The sequence below is a fragment of the Ranitomeya imitator genome, chromosome 4 (genome assembly GCF_032444005.1).
Source record: "Ranitomeya imitator isolate aRanImi1 chromosome 4, aRanImi1.pri, whole genome shotgun sequence".
Lineage (NCBI taxonomy): Eukaryota > Metazoa > Chordata > Amphibia > Anura > Dendrobatidae > Ranitomeya > Ranitomeya imitator.
Genome location: NC_091285.1, coordinates 59,363,334 through 59,383,299, shown reverse-complemented (window position 1 = coordinate 59,383,299; position 19,966 = coordinate 59,363,334). Strand labels below are relative to the sequence as shown.

At 39.8% G+C, this 19,966-nt stretch overlaps 1 protein-coding gene across 2 annotated transcripts in view; it reads left to right on the top strand.

The window, feature by feature from the left end:
* The window catches only part of ATP10B (ATPase phospholipid transporting 10B (putative)), a 605,931-nt gene that overhangs the window by 517,022 nt on the left and 68,943 nt on the right, over positions 1-19,966 (top strand). For both annotated transcript variants that reach the window (XM_069763782.1, XM_069763783.1), the window contains one exon: positions 16,298-16,502. In XM_069763782.1, the coding sequence (XP_069619883.1) occupies positions 16,298-16,502 (205 nt within the window). The remainder of the gene's footprint in view (positions 1-16,297; positions 16,503-19,966) is intronic.

Genomic DNA, 19,966 nt, shown 5'->3' with positions numbered 1-19,966 from the left:
AAAAGTGACCAAAACATCAGCCAGAAAGCATTGGTACTGAGATGCGGTTTTTGTTTGGTCCCCACCTGCAGAACCACTCCTTTATTGAGTGTGTCTTGATAATTGCCAATAATTTCCATCTGTTGTCTATTTGCACAACAGCATGTGAAATTGCTGTGGTGCTGGAAACAGTGTTGCTTCCTAAATGGACAGTTTGATTTCACAGAAGTTTGATTTACTCGGAGTTATATTCTGTTGTTTTAGTGTTCCCTTCATTTTTTTGAGCAGTGTAAAATATATATATATATATATATATATGTGTGTGTGTGTATGTGTATATATATATATATATATATATATATATATATATGCATTTTTTGAGCAGTGTAATATATATATATATATATATATATATACATTAGATGCGATTTTTCCCATACTTTTAACTTGTAAGTAGTGATGGGCAAATGTGCTGAGATAAGGTGTTCTCAGAGCATGCTTGCTCGTGTGCTTACCTAGAGTCTTTGGCGTGCTCGAATAGTATGTTTGACAGGCATAAGGCATGTAGCTGCAGGGACTCCAAACATATTATTTGAGCACGCCGAAGACTCTCGGTAAGCACACAAGCATACTTTGAGAACACCTTATCCCAGCACGTGCGCTCATCACTACTTGTAAGTTTAGTCACACTATGAGGCTCACTTGTGATTTGCATAGTAACACCTTAATTATCCTTTATATTAAACATAGATATTACACGATATGACATTATAGATGTTGTATCATTGATGCTTTACAAAACACTTGGTTGTGTAAAAGGAAATGTATCATCAAAAAAATATGCTTTTGTTTATCAGGTTTTTGTTTTTTATTTTTTCTTCATTTTGAAATTGTATTTAATAAATCAGAATTTGCAATCTTACAGTGTTCACACTCGCCACACACACTTACGGTCATTTCAAGAAGCGTTTTCAGCAGGCTCATTATCATATTTATTATTTATTATTTAGTTTACTTATATAGCGCCATATTATTCCTTAGCACTTTACAGACATTATCAGCACTGTCTCACAATCTAAATACCCTGTCAGAATGTCTTTGGAGTGTGGGAGGACACCGGAGAACCAGAGGAAACCCACGCAAACCTGGAGACAACTGCCCCCTCCTTGCACAATGACCTTTGCAAACACACAATAGATGCTTCATGCAAAATATAGGGTCACGGTGTCTTCATTGTTAATGTATAATATATATGGATTTCCTGAAACAGGAAGTTTGTTTTAATAAAGCCCCAGTTGCCAGTGTGAAAACGGCAAGATTTCAATTTATTTTTTTTTTATAATAAAAATTTAGATTATGGGAAAAAAAAATTAAAAAATTTGAAGAAAAAAAAAACACCTGATTTAAATAATAAACTATTTTCAGAAGATAAATTCAATTTTATATCCTCAAGGTTTTCAAGCTGTCATTCAACTGAAATCATCATTGTTTACCTCCAGGTGATAAAAATGTGTTCTGACCATGTGATGTACACACAAGTGATCGGCAAGCGAGAAGACAGACTTATTATTATTGGCGAAAAATATCTAATGTAAAGGGCCCCATACACATTGGATTCAAGTTGGATGAATCTACTAATATTCGTGTCGCCTGCCTTCCACTTATTATAAATTAGATGGTTGAAGTGAGAAATATCCATTATGTAAGCCACCTAACTGGTTCCGTTTGTTTCCCTGGAGCTAAGCCGATCATACATTTCTATAGGGGAGCATTTGGCAAACTATTATCTAAGGCATTATTTCCCAAGCTCCAGTCCTCACGGACCCCAACAGGTCATGTTTTCAGGATTTCCATAGTGCTGCACAAGTGAGAGAACTCCTGATATTTCCATCACCTGTGAAATACTAAGAAAATCCTGAAAACATGACCTGTTGGGATCCATGAGGACTGGAGTTTGGGAATATTTAGATTCTAAGGTGTTGGCACCCTAACTGTATCAAGCCATGCACCTGAGTGTCCCACAAATTCTACAAGTGAGCAATGAGAGTTTGCGTTAACTGACAAGCAAAGCATCTTTAAAATATGAAAGAAATTGGTACAAAAAGTATAGGAAGCTTCTTATCGCAATCCTGGCCAATGGGCCACATCAGTGCCTGCTGATCATGGGGCAGAAGCTGAATGAATTTCTGATCCTAGGTTCTGCTTATGATTATCATCAGGGCTGGCGGGACATCATCTGTGCACCTCACCAGACAACACCATGACAGGCCGGAGAACCTACCGCTGCGTTGGAGAACCTGAAAGATCAGAAAATTCACACAATTCCTGCCCAAAGCCAGAGAACACTGACCTAAACTGAGGAATAGGGGTTTCATGAGAGGATCCATTCATCTCTAGTAGTAAACCTGTCCTGTCTAGGCGAATTTTCAATTTTGTGATTTCAATTTTTTGTCTCCCCTTCTTAGAACCTTGCATTTTTATTTTTCTGTCTACATATGGCTTATTTTTTGGCAGGATGAGTTGTAATTTTGCATGACACTCTTTTTATGGATTCCTTGTGCTGTAAAAATGATTTGACAATATAATTCTTCATATCAGTACAACTATAGTAATGCCAGACTTGTATAGTTTGTCTTAATCAGGGTTTCTTTTTTTAATTACCATTCAAATGTTAAAAAAGTTGAAAATTGTAAAAAAAAAAAAAAAAAAAAAAAAAATGGGGGGTGGAGGGTGTTGATTCACCATTTTCCAGGACTCTGCTTTTTATACATGTCAATAGAACTGCTTTAGCGCCTGTGTCACAGGTTTACCAAAATGGTGTTGTCAGGGCCCCTCAGCATGGCAACACAAACAGATGCCCCACCATCAGTCAGAGATTTGTTGCAGCTTTAAGTGGTTAACAGCTGCTGTTAAAGGCAGGTACTGACCGCACCACACAGCAGGCTACTGACCTTTTTGGAGTGGATTTAGCTCCCTGGGAACATGGCGTAGTGGGTACCAGTATATTCTATGTTGAGATAGTGTTAAAAATTGTAGAAATATTTTAACTATTAATTGTTCAGAGAATAATCTTTGCGATCATAATGTCACTTTATATAATTTTATGTTTAGTATTCATAAAACGGCATATTCCCCGAGTACTCTTTATACTGCCTTTTTTTACTACTTATAAATGTATTTAAGACTGTGAAGAAAACCCTGGATAATTGAAAATGCAGGAAGTCCAAGAAAAATTACCTAAGAAAAGATAATCTTTACATAGGGGGCATTAAAAATGGTTTAAACACTCGCAATAAGTCTCCATAGAATTAATTAAATCAACTAGAAGTTTGTTAAATAAGAGGCCCATGAAGTCTCAGCGGAAGTGAAATGAGGCATACATGAGATCAAAAAGAATGCAATGTAGAATAATATATTGTTCTGGTAAAAAAAAAATCATAGAATCATTATTTCAGATAATTATGTTAATGTTAAAGAGTTGTATCTTTTTATGAGCCTATTAGATCAGTTTGGTTATATTAATCTGAGTACAGAATGCTCTTCAAATTAATTAGCGAATTTCAATTTTTCAACTTTTTTTTTTTTTTTAGGCGAGTCCACCCTGAAATACACTTGAAAATGCACTCGGGAAAATACTCAAAAGAATGAACATGTGCATTTCTGTGTTAAAACGACTTTCTGTGCATGTGTTCAGGGTTTTGAGTGTCTTCTATCCTCTTCAGGTTTCTTAAAATGTCAAGCGGCTAAAAGAAGTGACCTGACCATTCTTCAATTGTCCTCCACTTGGCAAACACTCTATATTTTACAGTAGAATCAATGGGAAAGTTCAAAAGTGGACAGAGCACCTTTTTGAGCATTTTCTTAGCATTTGCTCTTAGCGGTTTGTTCATTATCGAATGGAAGGAAAAAAAAAAGGACTGGAAAATGCCAGTAAAAAATACAACCCAAGACAATGGAAAAATGCTTGGGGAAAAAAACAGCAGTCAAAAACGTGATAGCGAGTGCAAGGACAAAAAAAACGCAAATTTGTTCTAAAGTGTCTGCCTCTTAGAAAGCATCCCTATGCAGATTCCTATGCTTCAGTTAAGATTTTGTTGGGATATTTTTCCTGCAAAAATGTAGGGGATTTCCACTGGCACATTAGGGTTAGTGTGGCAGGAAATAATGATTGGGTCAGCTGATGACCCTTGATAATTTACCTTTGCCCAGTAACATGTGGGTGATTGGCTGACACTGTCCGTATAAAACATCTGAACTGGTAGATAACAATGCTGTGAATAGTCAGGATCTAGAACCTTCAGAAGGGTTGCGGTTCCACACCTTGCCTCCATTCTTTTCATGTTTTTCTCTTTCTATTGTCACGGCATCTTTATTAGATGGCGAGAACAGTGGCTTGCTAGTGCCAGTAGATGGGTAATAATAAACTGGTGGTTATTCTGTGACCTTGGCTAGGTTTAGTCTACACACTTCATGGTGGTGGTGAAGTTAAGCCTTAAAAAATAAAAATCAGTTCTGTTTGTTATAAATTATGGTTAATATGGATAACTTTGCTCCATTTTGTTCTACTTTAAAATTGTGGCTATTTGTTTTTACTTTACAGTTTATGTGTATCTAGTAGTGATGAGCGAGCAACCAGGCAACCCCCACATGCACTCAGCCTGGCTAGTAGCTGTAAATCATTCAGCTGCCGCAATGAAAACAAAATCTCCGAGCAGTCATAAATGCTCGGAGGTCACCCGAGTGTGCTCGGGATAACCCGAGCAACGAGGAAACTCACTCATCACTAGTTCTTCTGGTATGGTTTATAATCTCTTGACTCCTCTCGACAATCCCTTGTCATGCGCCCTCTTAGGACTTAGAATGATGTCCTCCACTAAGGAGCCTTCTCTGTAAGCTGTAGTGGAGAACTGATTAAAAAGTGTGACATACTCTAGTCGGACCATCCAGAGGCGTAGCTTGGAGATCCTTGGACAAAATGAAAAAACTAGAACTGTGCACTCATCTATCATCTGCTATATATAATGCTGTCCCCTAATGTCCTAGAGGGGTCTTTAGTTCAGGAACTAGGGCTCAGATGAAAATGTTTTCTCAGCACCCCTGTGTCAAAGCCGCTAAACCCAACTATAGATCTGGTAAAGGTTACCTTTATTCAGGTAACTTAATTTAAGTATTAGTACTTAATACTTTTTTGTACCCTTTATCTATCATGTGTTTATCATGGATTGTTGTTGTTATTTACATGTGGAAAGTATCTTGAAATCGTAATGAGCACCTACGTAGTGCTGTGTTTTGGGGGTTAATGTCTCACATGGTAGGGAAAGATGTAGAACATTTTAGGTATGATTTCCCTTAGTAATAACTTATTGTGGGAACCTCATAAACTGGGCAAATTAAACTTCAGTGAACATGTTCCCAATTCTTCTCTTATATTCCAGCCAGGTAGTACAGTATAGCATTGGGCAGGATAATTGGCCTTGAGGTGACACAACAAGATAATATTTTTAGTTTTCTCCGCAGATGTTAAGTATCATGCTAATAAATGCCAATATGTGAAAAATGGGTTGTGGAGCAAAATAATAAGAGAATGTCTGTAAATGTGAAATAATGTGTTTCATTTCCCCTCGCTATCCTTCTTGGCAATGTAATAGGTCTCAGTATGGTATTTACCTTTTGCGCTATGGAATCAGATTATTAGATTACCAGTGTTCACATAATATGTCTAATCAAATATAAAATGTGGTAATAAAGTGATAAGCACAACATTTTTGTGCACCGTAAATATGCACAATATACACTAGATCAGCCATTTATATTCACCAAGTGTAATGGATAGTACGGTTACCCTTATTTATACATGTTAATGTTAAAAAAAAGAAAAGTTATTTTAGAAATGATTCCTCCAACTATATGTACAAAAATGTGTTAATTGCCACTGGAGCCTGGGCTGACCGGTGATATTACATGTGGCAACCTTTATGGATGTCCAAACTGTATGGGAAAAGCAATCGTTTGCTCATTTGTTGGCCGACGTTTGTCCCTGGGATAGTGTGAGAGAGATTGGTTTCCTCTATTTCAGAGCTCAGAAGCTCGCAGGGTTTGACCCCGTCCTGAGTTATTTCAGCTGTTCTGATTTGTCCTCTCCCGTCTGGTAAAAGTACTCACCTTTTAGCTTGTGTAGTTGCCAGTGATAGCTTGCTATATCTTGGAAGTGGTTTGGAGCTGTTAGACATTGAAATAGAAATAGTTTAGGAGTCGTCTCCAGAGTTTGCTATTTGGAAGATAGTCTGGTGTCTTCTTTTTCCTTTTCTCCCTTTGTTTGTCTCTCCCTTTCTTACTTTCTCTTTATATACCATTCCATAGTCTGGGTGTGCTTTGAGTGATTTTGGTTTTCTTTACCTTTGCTTGTTTCCCTTTGTGTCTGTATTATAGAGAAGGACTAGTGTTCTTGCTGCCCCACGCACTAACCAGAACCTTGCTTCGGGCAAGAGCGGGATAGGAGCGCAATCGCCACTAGGGGTGAAAGAAACATTGTGCAGGACAATTTTCAAGGGTTGTCCTACTAATCTTTTCCTAGTGGCAGTGCTCCCCTTTCCATCCATCTTGAAGTGCGCCATCTGGCCTCTTGGTGGAGTATAACACATTTACAGTGACCAATAGCGGTCTGCAGCCGTGATACAGCTCAGCCAGTGATTGGCTGAGCAGTCACTTCTTCTGTGTCAAGGCGCAGCAGGAAGTGAACACTAGTGGGAACCCAGGAAGCATTGCAACAGGAGAGATGTGGAGTTGGTGGGAGAAAGTTAACTTTTTCTTTTTGCCTTATTTTCTCATTCCAACTTAACGAAAACCTATCACCAGGTCAAAAGTCACCAGTTTTGTCTTATATTAGTCCTGCTGCTCCCCTGAGCATTATTTATTTTTTAAATTGTCATATAATTCCAGACATGCAATCATGCAATCCTTTTATTCAGTACCATGTTCTATGCTCTTTACCAAGTGGGCAGTTCTCACAGGATAATTATGTAGGGCACCCTAAAGACACGCCCTCAAAGATTCTCCGGAACAATGCCTTGTTGGTAACGAAAATAAAATTCAACCCCAAATAAAATGACCCGCTTCTCTGGAACCTTAAGGTTGATTTAATGAGCAAAAACATTCATTTTTTACCTTTTTGTAAGAAAAAAATCATCTAGGTTATTAGAATGAAATATGAATTAAATGAAGTTGTTACAGAAAATACTTTTACCATGCATCACATTGCTGGGCAGAACTGTAAGTTGAAGCTTGTGGACCCAATGCCAAACCTTTCAAGCCGAGCCCTGCTATCTACCATTTATAATACATGTGTCCGCTTGTATGGCCATTGGGCACCAGGGTGCAAATACAACTTCTACCATTGTTGGTGGACATCTGCCACCTAGAATCATCACCAATAGTATGAATGCTTGACTTCCACCCCTGTGATCCATTTTGTGTTTCTGAAACCCCTGACGCAATATTACATTTTCAAATCCAGCATAAAACGTACTGATGAACAATCTTATCTCGTTAACTTCTCTGATCATTGCTCATATTCCTGGAATATTACTTCATGATTTTAACTTACAAACCTCTGCAATTAGTGTCTCTTATTAGAGTAATAGAAAAATGGTTTGCCCTTTTCAGAAGTAATTGCTTTGACATGTGTCGAATAAGAAAATCTACATATATTACCTTTTTCTGCTGAAAAGATGAATCATTTAAAAAGTTTTATTCTGTAGATGGCAAAAACTGTTCATTTTATTTTTTTCTTATGGAAAGTGTGTATTTTATTACATATTTTGGAGATAGGAAGTTTCCATTAAGTAATAGATGTTGCTTTTTTATTTAATACACTCTGTTCTGCTGGGAGCCATATTGCAGGTGTAGTACTTATGCTAAATGCCTCTCAGGAACAAGCTAAGAGCATTTAGCATAATGCGGGCGCTGCCCCTTTAAGAAAGGGGAATCAAGGGCACTCACATACTAGGCTTGCCACCGGATTGTGGCGCGCACACACCGAAAGCAGGAAGTAACAGGAGGGACACGCCGGTAGACAACGTCACGGGGCTGGGGCGGCGAGTAAGCCAGCGTCCCTGCATGGAGGGGGAAGGAGACACCATGTATCGGCGCCGACAACATCGTTACATACCGTATTCATTTTTATATGTTCTTCTGTTTTGTTTTTGCTTCATATTCATCATTGTGGGTAGAGTTTCCGGTTTCCATATGTTTTCACTTGATTCATTATTTTGGGACTATTTGAAAAGTTGCAAAATTTACAACGAATGTATTCCAGTACCCCTCTCCCCCAGGGATTAATTTTATATATGCCTACAATGATGGCATAATTTTTATGACATTTTAGCAAACAACGCTGTGTTTTGCTATAAAAGTCGTTAACAAGTTAAAAACAAAAAAGAAAAATCTTGATTTTGCACAAAATTCATGTACAGTCTTGTGCCCTTTTGATGAATTAGGAACAAAAAAGCAAATATCACAAGACATAAAAAAAAAAGATAAATTACTGAAAACAATTGCACATGATGATGGAGCCCTCTGGTTTTATTGCAATTCTGGTAAATTGGGGCAAGAAACACAAGTGGAATTAGCATAACGACTCAAACAAATTTGTCAAATTTTCCACATTGTACCATAATTTGCACCCCAGGCATCATCCTGGAACTTACAACTCTATAGCCACGCTTGTCATTTACTGCTCTGACTCCCCTATCCGTCCTAGTCTTCATGCCCCCTTCCATTGCTCTTAAAACTTGGGCTTTTAAGTCCCTGTCCAGGTTCACTCCGCTAATGCAGCATTTTGGTCCTTGGTGTTTTTCAGTGCATCTATGTATAAAAATAGCCTTAATCAGAATGAAAAATGCGATTTCCATTGTCCTAACAATGGCACCCAAAGGTATAATCAGTATTTATAAACTCTCCACCAGCAACGCAGGTCACATAGATATATTGTGATGAGTATCTGCGCAATTATGTGAAGAGGAATTCTTCCTTCAAGGAGATGTGTCATTGTGAACCATGTGCTGTCATTTTATATTCCTGCGTAGCTGTCAGAAATGATAATGAGCCTAAATCAGTGCTCACTTCTTGGGTGCGGTCTCCTTATGTATGTGTAACATTAGCATTTCTCGACATCTCTTCTCTCACTCAAGGCAGTAGTCCTCAAGCAGCTCACGTGAGCACTTGAGAACCGGAAAATTCACCTGAATGTTTCCGAGATTACATTGATGATGACCTATGTCGTTGATCACACCACTTTCAAGCCGTTTCATGAGGTCTTCCTGTAGACGTATGCGAGATGTTTCTGTTGTAGCCTAAGTAATCACTTAATGCCTCCAGTAGCTTGTAGTGAATACAAGATGGAGCTTCTAAACTCATAATATCCTGTAGGATGTATTTTTCATTCTTCATGAACCTTTAGCTGAAATATCTGGATTTGTTGTATTGAGAACGTAATAGGTAGACATGCAGTCTATGGATGAAGGAATTAAGTGAGAACTACCTGCACTTTTATCTATTTGCTCTTCATTTTCATGGGTTTATCCTATGAAAAACATGTATTACCTGTACACAGTATAGGTGATAAATGTAAGATCACAGGGGTCTGGCCTCTAGAACTCCACCAATCACAAGAACGAGAGCCGTGATCTTGAGCATTCAAATAATAATGGTACACCTATGCTCGTGATGTGAGGTGTTTTCATCATGCATCCCTTGTCCTGAGGACTTGACAGGTCAAAGTGGTCAGTTTCTATTCTATTTTTTTCTATGAGGCTTCTCTGAGCATTCATTGTTTTGTTGTCTTTTGTTTTGCAAATCCACCACACAGTTCCACAAATAAGGATCTTTTAGTTTACTTCTCTACAAGGATTCTCTGCAGTCGCATCTTTATGCTGCTCTTCATAATTATCGTGTGAGCAATGCCTTCTTGGTAAAGAACATACAAATTTGCTTATTGGTTGCACTATATAAAAAGGCCAATATCTCTTGATGGTGCATTACGGAAAAAAAAGTTGCAGAACAATAAAAGAAATGACAGGAGCAAAAGCTGATCACCTTTTGCCTGGTGACAGGTCCTCTTTAAAAGGTTCTTCTCAAGTTGTGCCTTAAGCAGCACACCACTCTCCAGTCTTTTCACTTCCATGTTATTTGGGAGGCTTGCACTTCTCCTTGAGTGACAGTTCTGTTTTAGTAGTTTCATCCTATTGCTGAGGTTGTGCTATTGTAACAGATTAAATGGTCTGTAAGGGCTTGTTCTCAAGTCTACACTGCTACCAATATTTTTGGCTATAGAGATAATAGAGCATTAGAACAGGCACAAGTGAGCAGTGAATGGGAGAGCTGATATTGGATGGTGTTGATTTTGCTGGACTTGGTCAGCAGCTTAGAGGCAGGGGAAGAAAAATGGTGCATTGAAATCAATGGGCTGGGGAGAGGTGGTTAGGCTCTCATGAGTTAACTCCTCATCCATCATGTAACTACTGAACACACTCAGTTACAAGCTGTACACTATGTAAGATAAAAGCTCACATTGCACGAGAATAAAAGCAGGTAGAAACAGCAAGTCAACTGCAAACTTGTCTATTTTCATGCTGTCTAACTATAACAATTTCATAATATGATAATACCCTTTTAAGCTGCCCCTGTTGCTTTTTTAATTTTTTACTCCGTGTCCATATTTAAAATAATTGTGCAGAAAAAAAAATGGCTGCTTTCTTACAAAAACAGTGCAGACTTTACATGATTTGTGTCAGGCATTGTGGCTCTGTTCCATTGAATTTAATGGTGCAGGGCTGCATTAGAGAAGAAATTAACCATGATTTTCTAATCCTGCAATATGCACATTTTTTGCAAAAATATGTATTTATTTAATTTTTCTTGCTTTTTAATACTTTGATCATCTGTCACGGTTGCCTGTCCCCTTTTTTACATGGCTGTCTTTCTTCTTATTTTTTCACACCCATTCTTACACTAAAATTTTACCTTTACCGCATTTTAGCTTTTTGCTCTTGGAGACTGAAACTGAAATCCATTGCAATTTTCCCTTTTGTGTAGTTAGATAATTGCAGTTTATTCTAGAAGTCTAGCAATTATATAAAATGTAGGGCTGGTATACTGAACTCTTTACTTCCGTACAGTAATTAAGGTGAGCGTACACTTTCTGTTCTTTGTCTTATCTCCTTCCTCGGATACTGTATGTTCTTCGCTTCTCTAGTTCACCATGGCGCTCTGTCCTGGAGATTTTCTCTCCTTTGCCTTCCTATTCATTCCCACTGTACACTATACTGTGACATTAGAAGCTCGTCAGCTGGCTATGAGCATTCGGACAAGGCTGTCTCATCTCCTTTGTGTCGTGTATTACTCTGGGATAATAGCGATATTGTGTCTTATTTATTTCTGACACTGCTGAATGTCATCTTGATAAGCGCAGAAAATAAGTAAGGAATATAGAAAGGATGTGGCTTTTTCATGTCATTTTGATAGTGAAGGTACAGAAGAAATTTGTTCTCAGTCACCTCATCTTCAGCTCAAACTTTTAGTAACTATTTCATCATTATGTATTTGATATTATCTTAATTTTCTAAACTGCTATTGAACCAGTAATAATATATTGGAAGTGAGTGGGCGTTACTGGAACAATGTAACACCACAAACTACATTGTTCACATAACTCCCATGTTGTAAAGATTAAAGAGGTTGTCCACTGCTTTTTCATTGATGACCTTAGGATAGGTCAGGGATCCCCAACTCCAGGCCTCGAGGGCCGACAACAGTGCAGGTTTTCAGGATTTCTTTAGTATTGCATCTGTGGTAATGTGATCATCTGCACAGGTGATGATTCCAACCCCTGTGCAATACTAAGGAAATCCTGAAAACCTGCACTGTTGGCGGCCCTCGAGGCCTGGAGTTGGGGACCACTGGGATAGGTCATCAATGTCTGATCGGCCATGGTCTGACACCCGACACACCCGCTGATCAACTGTTCTCGGTGTTTGCAGCAGCCACCAGCCTGGGAATGCTCACTTGCAGAGCTGGCCGCCTAGTGATGGTGGCCGCCGCATCATCAGATTGGAATAGGAGGCAGATGTGCAGTACCAAACCTCAGCCACTAGACAGAGCAGCTCGGCAAGTGAGTATCTCCCAACATTGCTGACACCAATAACAGCTGAATGGTGAGTGTGCCAGGTATCAGACATTAATAACTTATCCTAAAGATATGTAATCAATGATAAAGTAGTGGACAACCTCTTTAAATGTGCTAAAAACGAATGCGTATTTGACTTTGTCCTCATAGGGCGAAAAGACAAAAACATTCACTTACATCAATTTTAATCCCTTATGATACAGTTTATAACTAATAAAAAAATCCAACTTAAGATTCAAGCGCTACCCATTCTTTTACTACAAGCTGCCAGTGTCAGATAGAACCTCATTTTACTATTATTGGAAGTAGAATCATAGCTTGGTAGGGTTGGAAGGGACCTTCGGGGTCATCCGGTCCAACCCCCTTCTCAATGCTGGAAAGTCACTAGCTAAGATGGGAATAACCTTCTAAATTTACACTTTCCGAGGGATCTACTGGGGTTATGCAAGATCTTGTTCAAGGTTTTTTTCTCCCAGGTAAAGCTCCACTCTTTTCAGTTTCTGGCGTTAGGTCTCTGCTTTATTCCAGTAGGAGGAACAGCGTTATAATACCAGACAGACAGATAAAAGGATTTTTTTATAGAGATAATCCATACCTTAAGGACCTCATAGCGGAAAGTCTCTAGTATCCCTTTCATGAGTTTTCTCTATGAGCCAGAATGGACATCTGCTCTGTAAGAGTGACTCTCAATCTAGTGGGATAACATGGCCAACTATTCATCTAAAGGGCCGCGATGTAATGTAATATCTGCAGTCAGGTTGTATATTACAATACACTTAGAAAAGCCCCAATCAATAATATTCTCTCTCCCAAAACCCTCACAATCATTGGCTACAGTCAACCACAGGACACATATCGTTGTTCTAAACTTCTCCATACACCGTAGAGTAATTTTGACAAAATCAACTGACTTTGACACAAACAGCCAACCATCTAATATTTATAGGGTCCTTCAAACTTCTTCCATATTGTTTGGGAAAAAAAGAATTAGGCAGATAAATTTCAACATGCCTGACTTTTTTGTTTTCAAGGAGAAAAGTCTCCAGAGATGTCGGGGGATGGCTTACTTTCTCTTCCCGTTGTAAAACACATATATGCTGAACTAAAGATATCTGAGAATTAATGGTGGGCTAACTGCAATCTAAAGTGGAGATCTTAAAGGGGTTATCACCTTTTAGAAAATATTAATAGGCCGGGTGCATTTTGTTATAAAAAAAAAAAACACAAAAAACCCCTCCGCTTTACTAACCATCCATGCGTCTACCCGGAGGTTCTCCACCACTGCTCTCATTGTCTGGTATTGGCTGTTGGGGCTGATATCATGCCGATGACATGGCAGATAATCAGAGAGCGGCGGAACTTACTGATTACCGCAGTGTCAGCGTGAGATGAGCGTTACATCCATTACCAGACACTGAGACTCACGGTGGACCCGTGGATGGTGAGTAAAGTGCTGTTTGGTTTTATGATAACACTGTTCCCGGGGACTAAGATTTTCTGAAAGTGGACAACCCCATTAAGTCTGAACTTGGCCATTTACAGTAGACAATTAAAGCCCACATTTTTTCACACATAAAACCCTTCAGGATGGCGTCATATGCAGTAGTCTTCACATAGTAACAATGAAAACTAGCACCATAAAACAGGCGACGGGTCTTGGTTGTCTTTAAGGCATAAGGTCACTACCACAGGAAGTGGCATCAAACGATTAATTAGGTTTTATTAACGGTATCAAATAATAATTTATCAATTTATACCCTAACACACCAAATGTCCCCAGTCTGATGCAATATTTTAGTCTTGTATTTTTATGGCCATTTTCTATAATTATTTCATTTGCATCTAAGAATTTCTGCATTTTATGATTATCTAAACAGATTAATGCTTCACACGAATCCACTGGTTACAATTAAATTACTAATCAGCATAAATTTTAATTATTACATCTGAAGACACGATGGCAGCCTGATAGAGGTTCTGCATAAAATAATACAAAATTAGCAAAAAATAATAATGCTCTTTTTTTCTGAAGAGTTCACAATTCCTTTAAGCAATTCTAGTCTGTGCGGAGGAACGTCCAATCTTCATGGCTGTAGATGCGCTCTGTAGCACATGGCTTTAGATTCTCAGAGCTATTGTTCTTTCCGCCTCCGCTAAGATGGTTAAGTTGTCCTGACCCGAGAAACTCTACAGAGGAATCTTACATCTTATAAGCCAGTTCTCGGCACTGTGTCTCGATGCCTGAGATTAGCTTTTGGCATACAAGTCATTTCTTATATCTTCTTATCAAGATCTAAAAGCCGTAGTACATAGTCCATCATTAGAGGAGTGGAGCTACAGTGGAAGTAAAGCATAGCAGGGCCCATAGAGGTCCATAGTCCTCTCTCTACATGAGAAGGCATCACTATGCTGTGGGCCACATGTTATAGATTTTGCATTTGTGCCCAGGAGCTTTAAAGGGGCTCTTTGGTCTCATGATGTTGATGATCTTTGATGATGAACATTGGTTCTCGTTGTTCGAGTATGCACCGAATATCGCGGGTGCTCGAGTGTCATGTTTTAGTCCCTGTGGCCACATGTTACGGGGCTGTTAGGCAATCCCTGGATGTTTTGTGGTTGTCTGACATACAAGGGCAATCCCCTCATGCGTTGTGGCTGTTGAAACATGCAGCCGCGGGGCCTTGAACATCTCACTTGAGCACCCACGATACTAGGTGATAACTTGAGCACTTGTGCTCATCACTAATGATCTTTGTAGATCAGTACAGGTCTGACACCCGGACCCCACAATTCCCGTTATTGGCCAGATGAAACAACTGAATGGAGGTACGATGCACAGCTGTTATATGTTCCAACCCCTGCCAAGCACAGCATATTAGCTACTAGTTAAAAGAAGAGGAGCTGTTATGCAGTCTTCATTAAAAATCAATGGACTTGTTCACATAGATACGCAAGCTCCGTCAGGATGGGAGGAATTCTCGCTGCTCTTTGTTAATTTTACATGATCATTACATTTAAATGTGTGACATGTATCATCTTTATTTGTATTTTTCATATGCTACAGCTTTTCTCTGTAGCTTTGTAAAGAATCCTGGGCTTTGTATAGGTCTTGTTATGGTGATGGTTAAAGGGGAGGTATTTGTATACATCGGAGTCAGGAAACTTGAAATATCAGTCTAACTGGTTTCAGTACATGTACAGGGCTGGTAAAGGGATCGGATCCTACAGTTTATAGGGCAAAGTACAATGCTGTAGATGGCTTCTCTGGCTCTAGAATGAATCTGATGCATTTGCTGTAATCTGCTCCTTCCCACCACTTATCCACACAGAAAGGAAGTGACTCTCGGACAGGACAATGTGCAACGAATATTACCAGTTTGGAGTATTTTCCTATTAGGAGTCGTTCCTGTTAGGAGTTGAGGTTTTTGGGGGAAGTGATTTTCATGTAGTATTTGTATGAACTGCACAGACCCCTTTGAAGGGAACCAGTCTCATTCATCATGGTATCTGATATATAGGCAGTATGGTATAAAGCAGGTTAATTTACAGTTTTATAAGAAAAGATTCAGTGGAAATTGAATTTGCAGTACTCAGACACTAATGGGACCGCCCACTGGACTTCTAAGCATAAACTTTTTCTACTGAATCTTCCCCTAGAGATTAATCTGTTCATCTTCTGCTCAATACCATGCTGCCTATACAACATGGAGAGCTCCCACTGACTCATGGCCTTATATGACCCTCCGAGTAGCCCCCCATGGATGTGCTAACTGAACAAGCCTTGGTCTTTTGGAGACTGTACAAAGTTTGATATATATTTTGGGAATTGTGGAATCTACTCTGCATTCATTTTCTTTGTCTGGATAAAATTAATTTAAAAAGCTCTAATGGTAACGCTAGACGGTGATTTATCCTTTATTTCATTGAACTATGATGTAAATGTTACTCTGCAGTCTATGAATTCATTATTCGAAGTATCAACAGATTCTTATTTTTTTACAAGTTAAATATTTTTGACATCTAATTTTTTTTATTTATATTTTGCTAATATTTCTGTTATATGTCTGCGACGTGGTACTCCAGACATATGTCCTTAATAATCTTAAAATAATTTGTATTCTGTTTGTTCTGTTGAAGGAAAGAGAAAAGCTTTGTGGACGTGTGCTGGAAGGACGTCCGGGTTGGAGACTTCGTGAAGTTGTTCAGCAATGAGATTATTCCAGCAGACATTCTACTTCTCTACTCATCTGACCAGAATGGGATCTGTCACATAGAGACTGCTAATTTGGATGGAGAAACAAATTTAAAGCAAAGACGAGCAGTCAAAGGTTTTACAAACCAAGTAAGTATTCTCCAAATGTTAGATGCTCCTTGAATACAAAGTTCATTATTCTTCAATCCTTGTTTACCCTGGCATCATTTAATTTCTAAGTTAGGACCATGTGTTTGTATTGTGGGAAAAAAATCTTTCTGAACATTAGATATTTCCATAGTACTTGATGCCCTGATTAGATAGAGCCAGTGCTGAACCTCACTGTGATGACTACTGTGCGAGAACACTTTCAACACCGAAACAGAGGAAGAATCATTTCTTTCAGTGCTTCCGACCAGTCTTTGAAGAACGTAATTAATAGATGAGAGAGAATTAGTCAGGAATGAAAAATCTAAATGTGGCAAGTGGTGATTATTCGCTATTCACCTACTGACAAGCGCTCAAACTCCACCCAAACAAGGTAATATGGTGAAGCTCGATAGTGCTCATTTTTCTTTTTTCCTTGTTCACTTTTGTCATATAGAAAAATTGTCAGGGCATTGTCGAGAGTCAGGGTACAGACATCTTGTATTTAAGGAGAGGCCATTACCCCATCTGCACCCATTGAATGCAATGCCCGACATCCGTATAAAGCTAGTGCTAACCAACAATTTTGTTGACAAGACATCAAGTCTTGAATTTGACTGAGCGATATACCTGTAATTTGAGTCGGGCAAATTTTTTAGGCTTGTAATATAGCTGTAAAAATATAAACTTCCAAATCACAGCCAGGTGACAAGCAAGTGGCAGGCACAAATGACTTATGTTGTGCTTTATGACGGCAAGGTCACCTCTGACCTGACCTGCGGAAGGTTTGAATCTTTGGTGACAGCCGTATTGCAGTCCCATTATGTTGCACGCAGGATTGTTCTCTCATTGACATCTGTAGAAGAGATGATCTTCATGTCAAGTGACCATAGTCACCATGTAAACAATAGTCTAAAAGGACTTTATTACCATCTTAAATGGGTAAACCTGCAAATTGCAGGTAAAACAGGTATCAACTTTTCAATTTTACTTATCTAAGCCGAGTTTTTTAGCACCTTTTTTGGTGAGAAAGACCCCCCTTGGCTTATACACGAGTCACAGTCCCACTTACCTGTTCTCCGATGCAGTGCAGAGGACCCATGTATCTCCGGATCGTCTGCGTAATCCCTTGCAGCCTTGGTAAGTATTCTGGTGGCTGCTGACAGGGCCGGCGGTTGGCGTTGGCACTGGAACAAGTGCCGGGGTCCTGAGCTGGCGGGGACAACGGCACACTATGGGGACCATTTGCCTGTGCCGCCGCTTGCTCAGGCCCCCGTCACTTGCGATATTCACCCCTGTTCCACCGACACGCTGTGTCTTCCGCGTCCTCTTGATGTGACATTCAGGTCAGAGGGCGCAATGACGTGATTAATGTGCCCCCTCTGCCTGATCAATCAGTGCAGAGAAACAGCAACACTGAGGAGCAACTGCCAGTGACGAGAGGTGAGTATGTCTTTTTTTTTTTATTTATTTAATTGCAGCAGCAGCAATATAGGGTATATTATCAGCATAAACTGTATTATTGAGCATCCTATGGGGCCCATCATCAACTTTATGGAGCATTATATGGGGCATATTTTTGTGTGGCGCATCTTAGGGGGCCATCATCAACTATATGGAACCTTATATGGGGCATCTTTTTGTATGGAGCATCTTATGTGGCCATCATCAACTTTATGGAGCATTATATGGGACATATGTTTGTATGGAGCATCTTATGGAGCCCATCATCAACTTGATGGAGCATTATATGGGGTGTATTTTATATGGAACATCTTATGGGGCCCATGTCTCAATTAATGTAATTTTATTGGCATCTATTTTTATTTTTTAAATTTACCAGTAGCTGCTGCAATTCCCACCCCAGGCTTATGCTCGAGTCAATAAGTTTTCCCAGTTTTTTGTGGTAAAATGAAGTGCTTATGCTCAAGTATATACGGTACTGTTAAAATATTTTCCATTTTCAAGAATAGAAGGATTTTTAGATTTTTAATTTTCTTGTTATTTCTCACTAAAGAAAAGCCACATTAGTAGTCTGCCAGTGAAAGCAGGTTGCGGGATGCAGTAACAGACAGAACGCAGAGCCAGGGTTAACAAATTTAACAGTTTTAATTTAATAGGGGGTTAACTACTCCCAGAGAGATGAAGGGTTAAAGGGGGAATAGCACTTAACTTATCGTGTCAGGAGTTCTTCAGAATGTAGGTACCTTTTGGGGGTTTGTAGCACCGGCAACGGCTGGTGCCGTGTTTGTCAAAGAGATTCGGTTGGTAACAGCGGTCCGTCTTCTGGCGGCAGCGGTCGGTCTCCAGCACCTTCCGTTGAACCCATAGTCCATGAACATATGCGGCTGGAGCAAACAAGGCTGCAGCATGATCAGGGTTCCCCATTAGCGGGAAAGTGCATGCTGATCAGGTGGGCTGCAAATGTCTGTCCAGTACCCGGTTCTCTCTTTGCGGCACGTGCGCTTTACTCACGGTCACGAAGCGCATGGCACCTCACTCTCTGCCGGTTACTGGGTGCACTGCACATCTCTCTCTGCACTCCCTGCTGGTTACAGCGGGAGTACATGGGCGTGGGCCTTTGCAGTCCCGGTTCTCAAGGGACGGAGCACTTCTCTCTCTCTGTGCTGCGTGCTGCCTGTTCCCGCCAAGACTGACTGCTTCCGCTCGCGCTGTCGCTGTTGCCGCTTTGCCACACCCCCTGTTTCTGAGTGCAATGGTCTGTCCGGTCTCTTACTCCTTCCCCCGGACAACAGAGGAGACCGTCCGGAACCCCTGTTTCTGAGTGCAAAGGTCTATCCGGTATCTTATTCCTTCCCCCAGACAACAGAGGAGACAGCCCCGACAGTTCTGGACTCAGCACAGGACAGGTACTCACGGCCCGGTTCTCCTCCTTACACCAGCAGTTGTCTGTTATCTACTAATCAAGGAGCGTAATGCTTACAGTATAAGTTGTTGGCTATACAACTTAAAAGCGCTGCTCTGAAGCTGGAGGGATCACTGGCTAACTTCAGAGCCCCAGTTCACCTCCTATACTGTAGAGCCTTGTAGCATCAGAGAGGAGCAATGCTGTGGGTCTGATCAGTCAATCAGGAAAGAACGCCACCACCCTCGTTTCTGCCATCCCCCGCACCCCTTCACTGGAAACCAGAAGGCTGGGGATCAGTGCCCTGTGGTTATGTGTCAACTCCTTATACCCTATTTATTTGGTACATTCTTTGGAATATTTCTTCCAAATACTCAGGCACTGCATGGCATCACTTCATTATTTTAAGTTACCATTAGCCAACAGAACATACGGAAAAAACAGAGATCTCTATACTTTGTGTCAGAATGTATAATATTGAAGTTGGGCATTGTAGATGTCTGGATATCAAGTAATTTTTCATTTTTACTGAGAGTTTTACTTAAACAGTCAAAGACGACCAATGAAAGTCATTTCACATACTGCAAAACGTTAGCAGAAA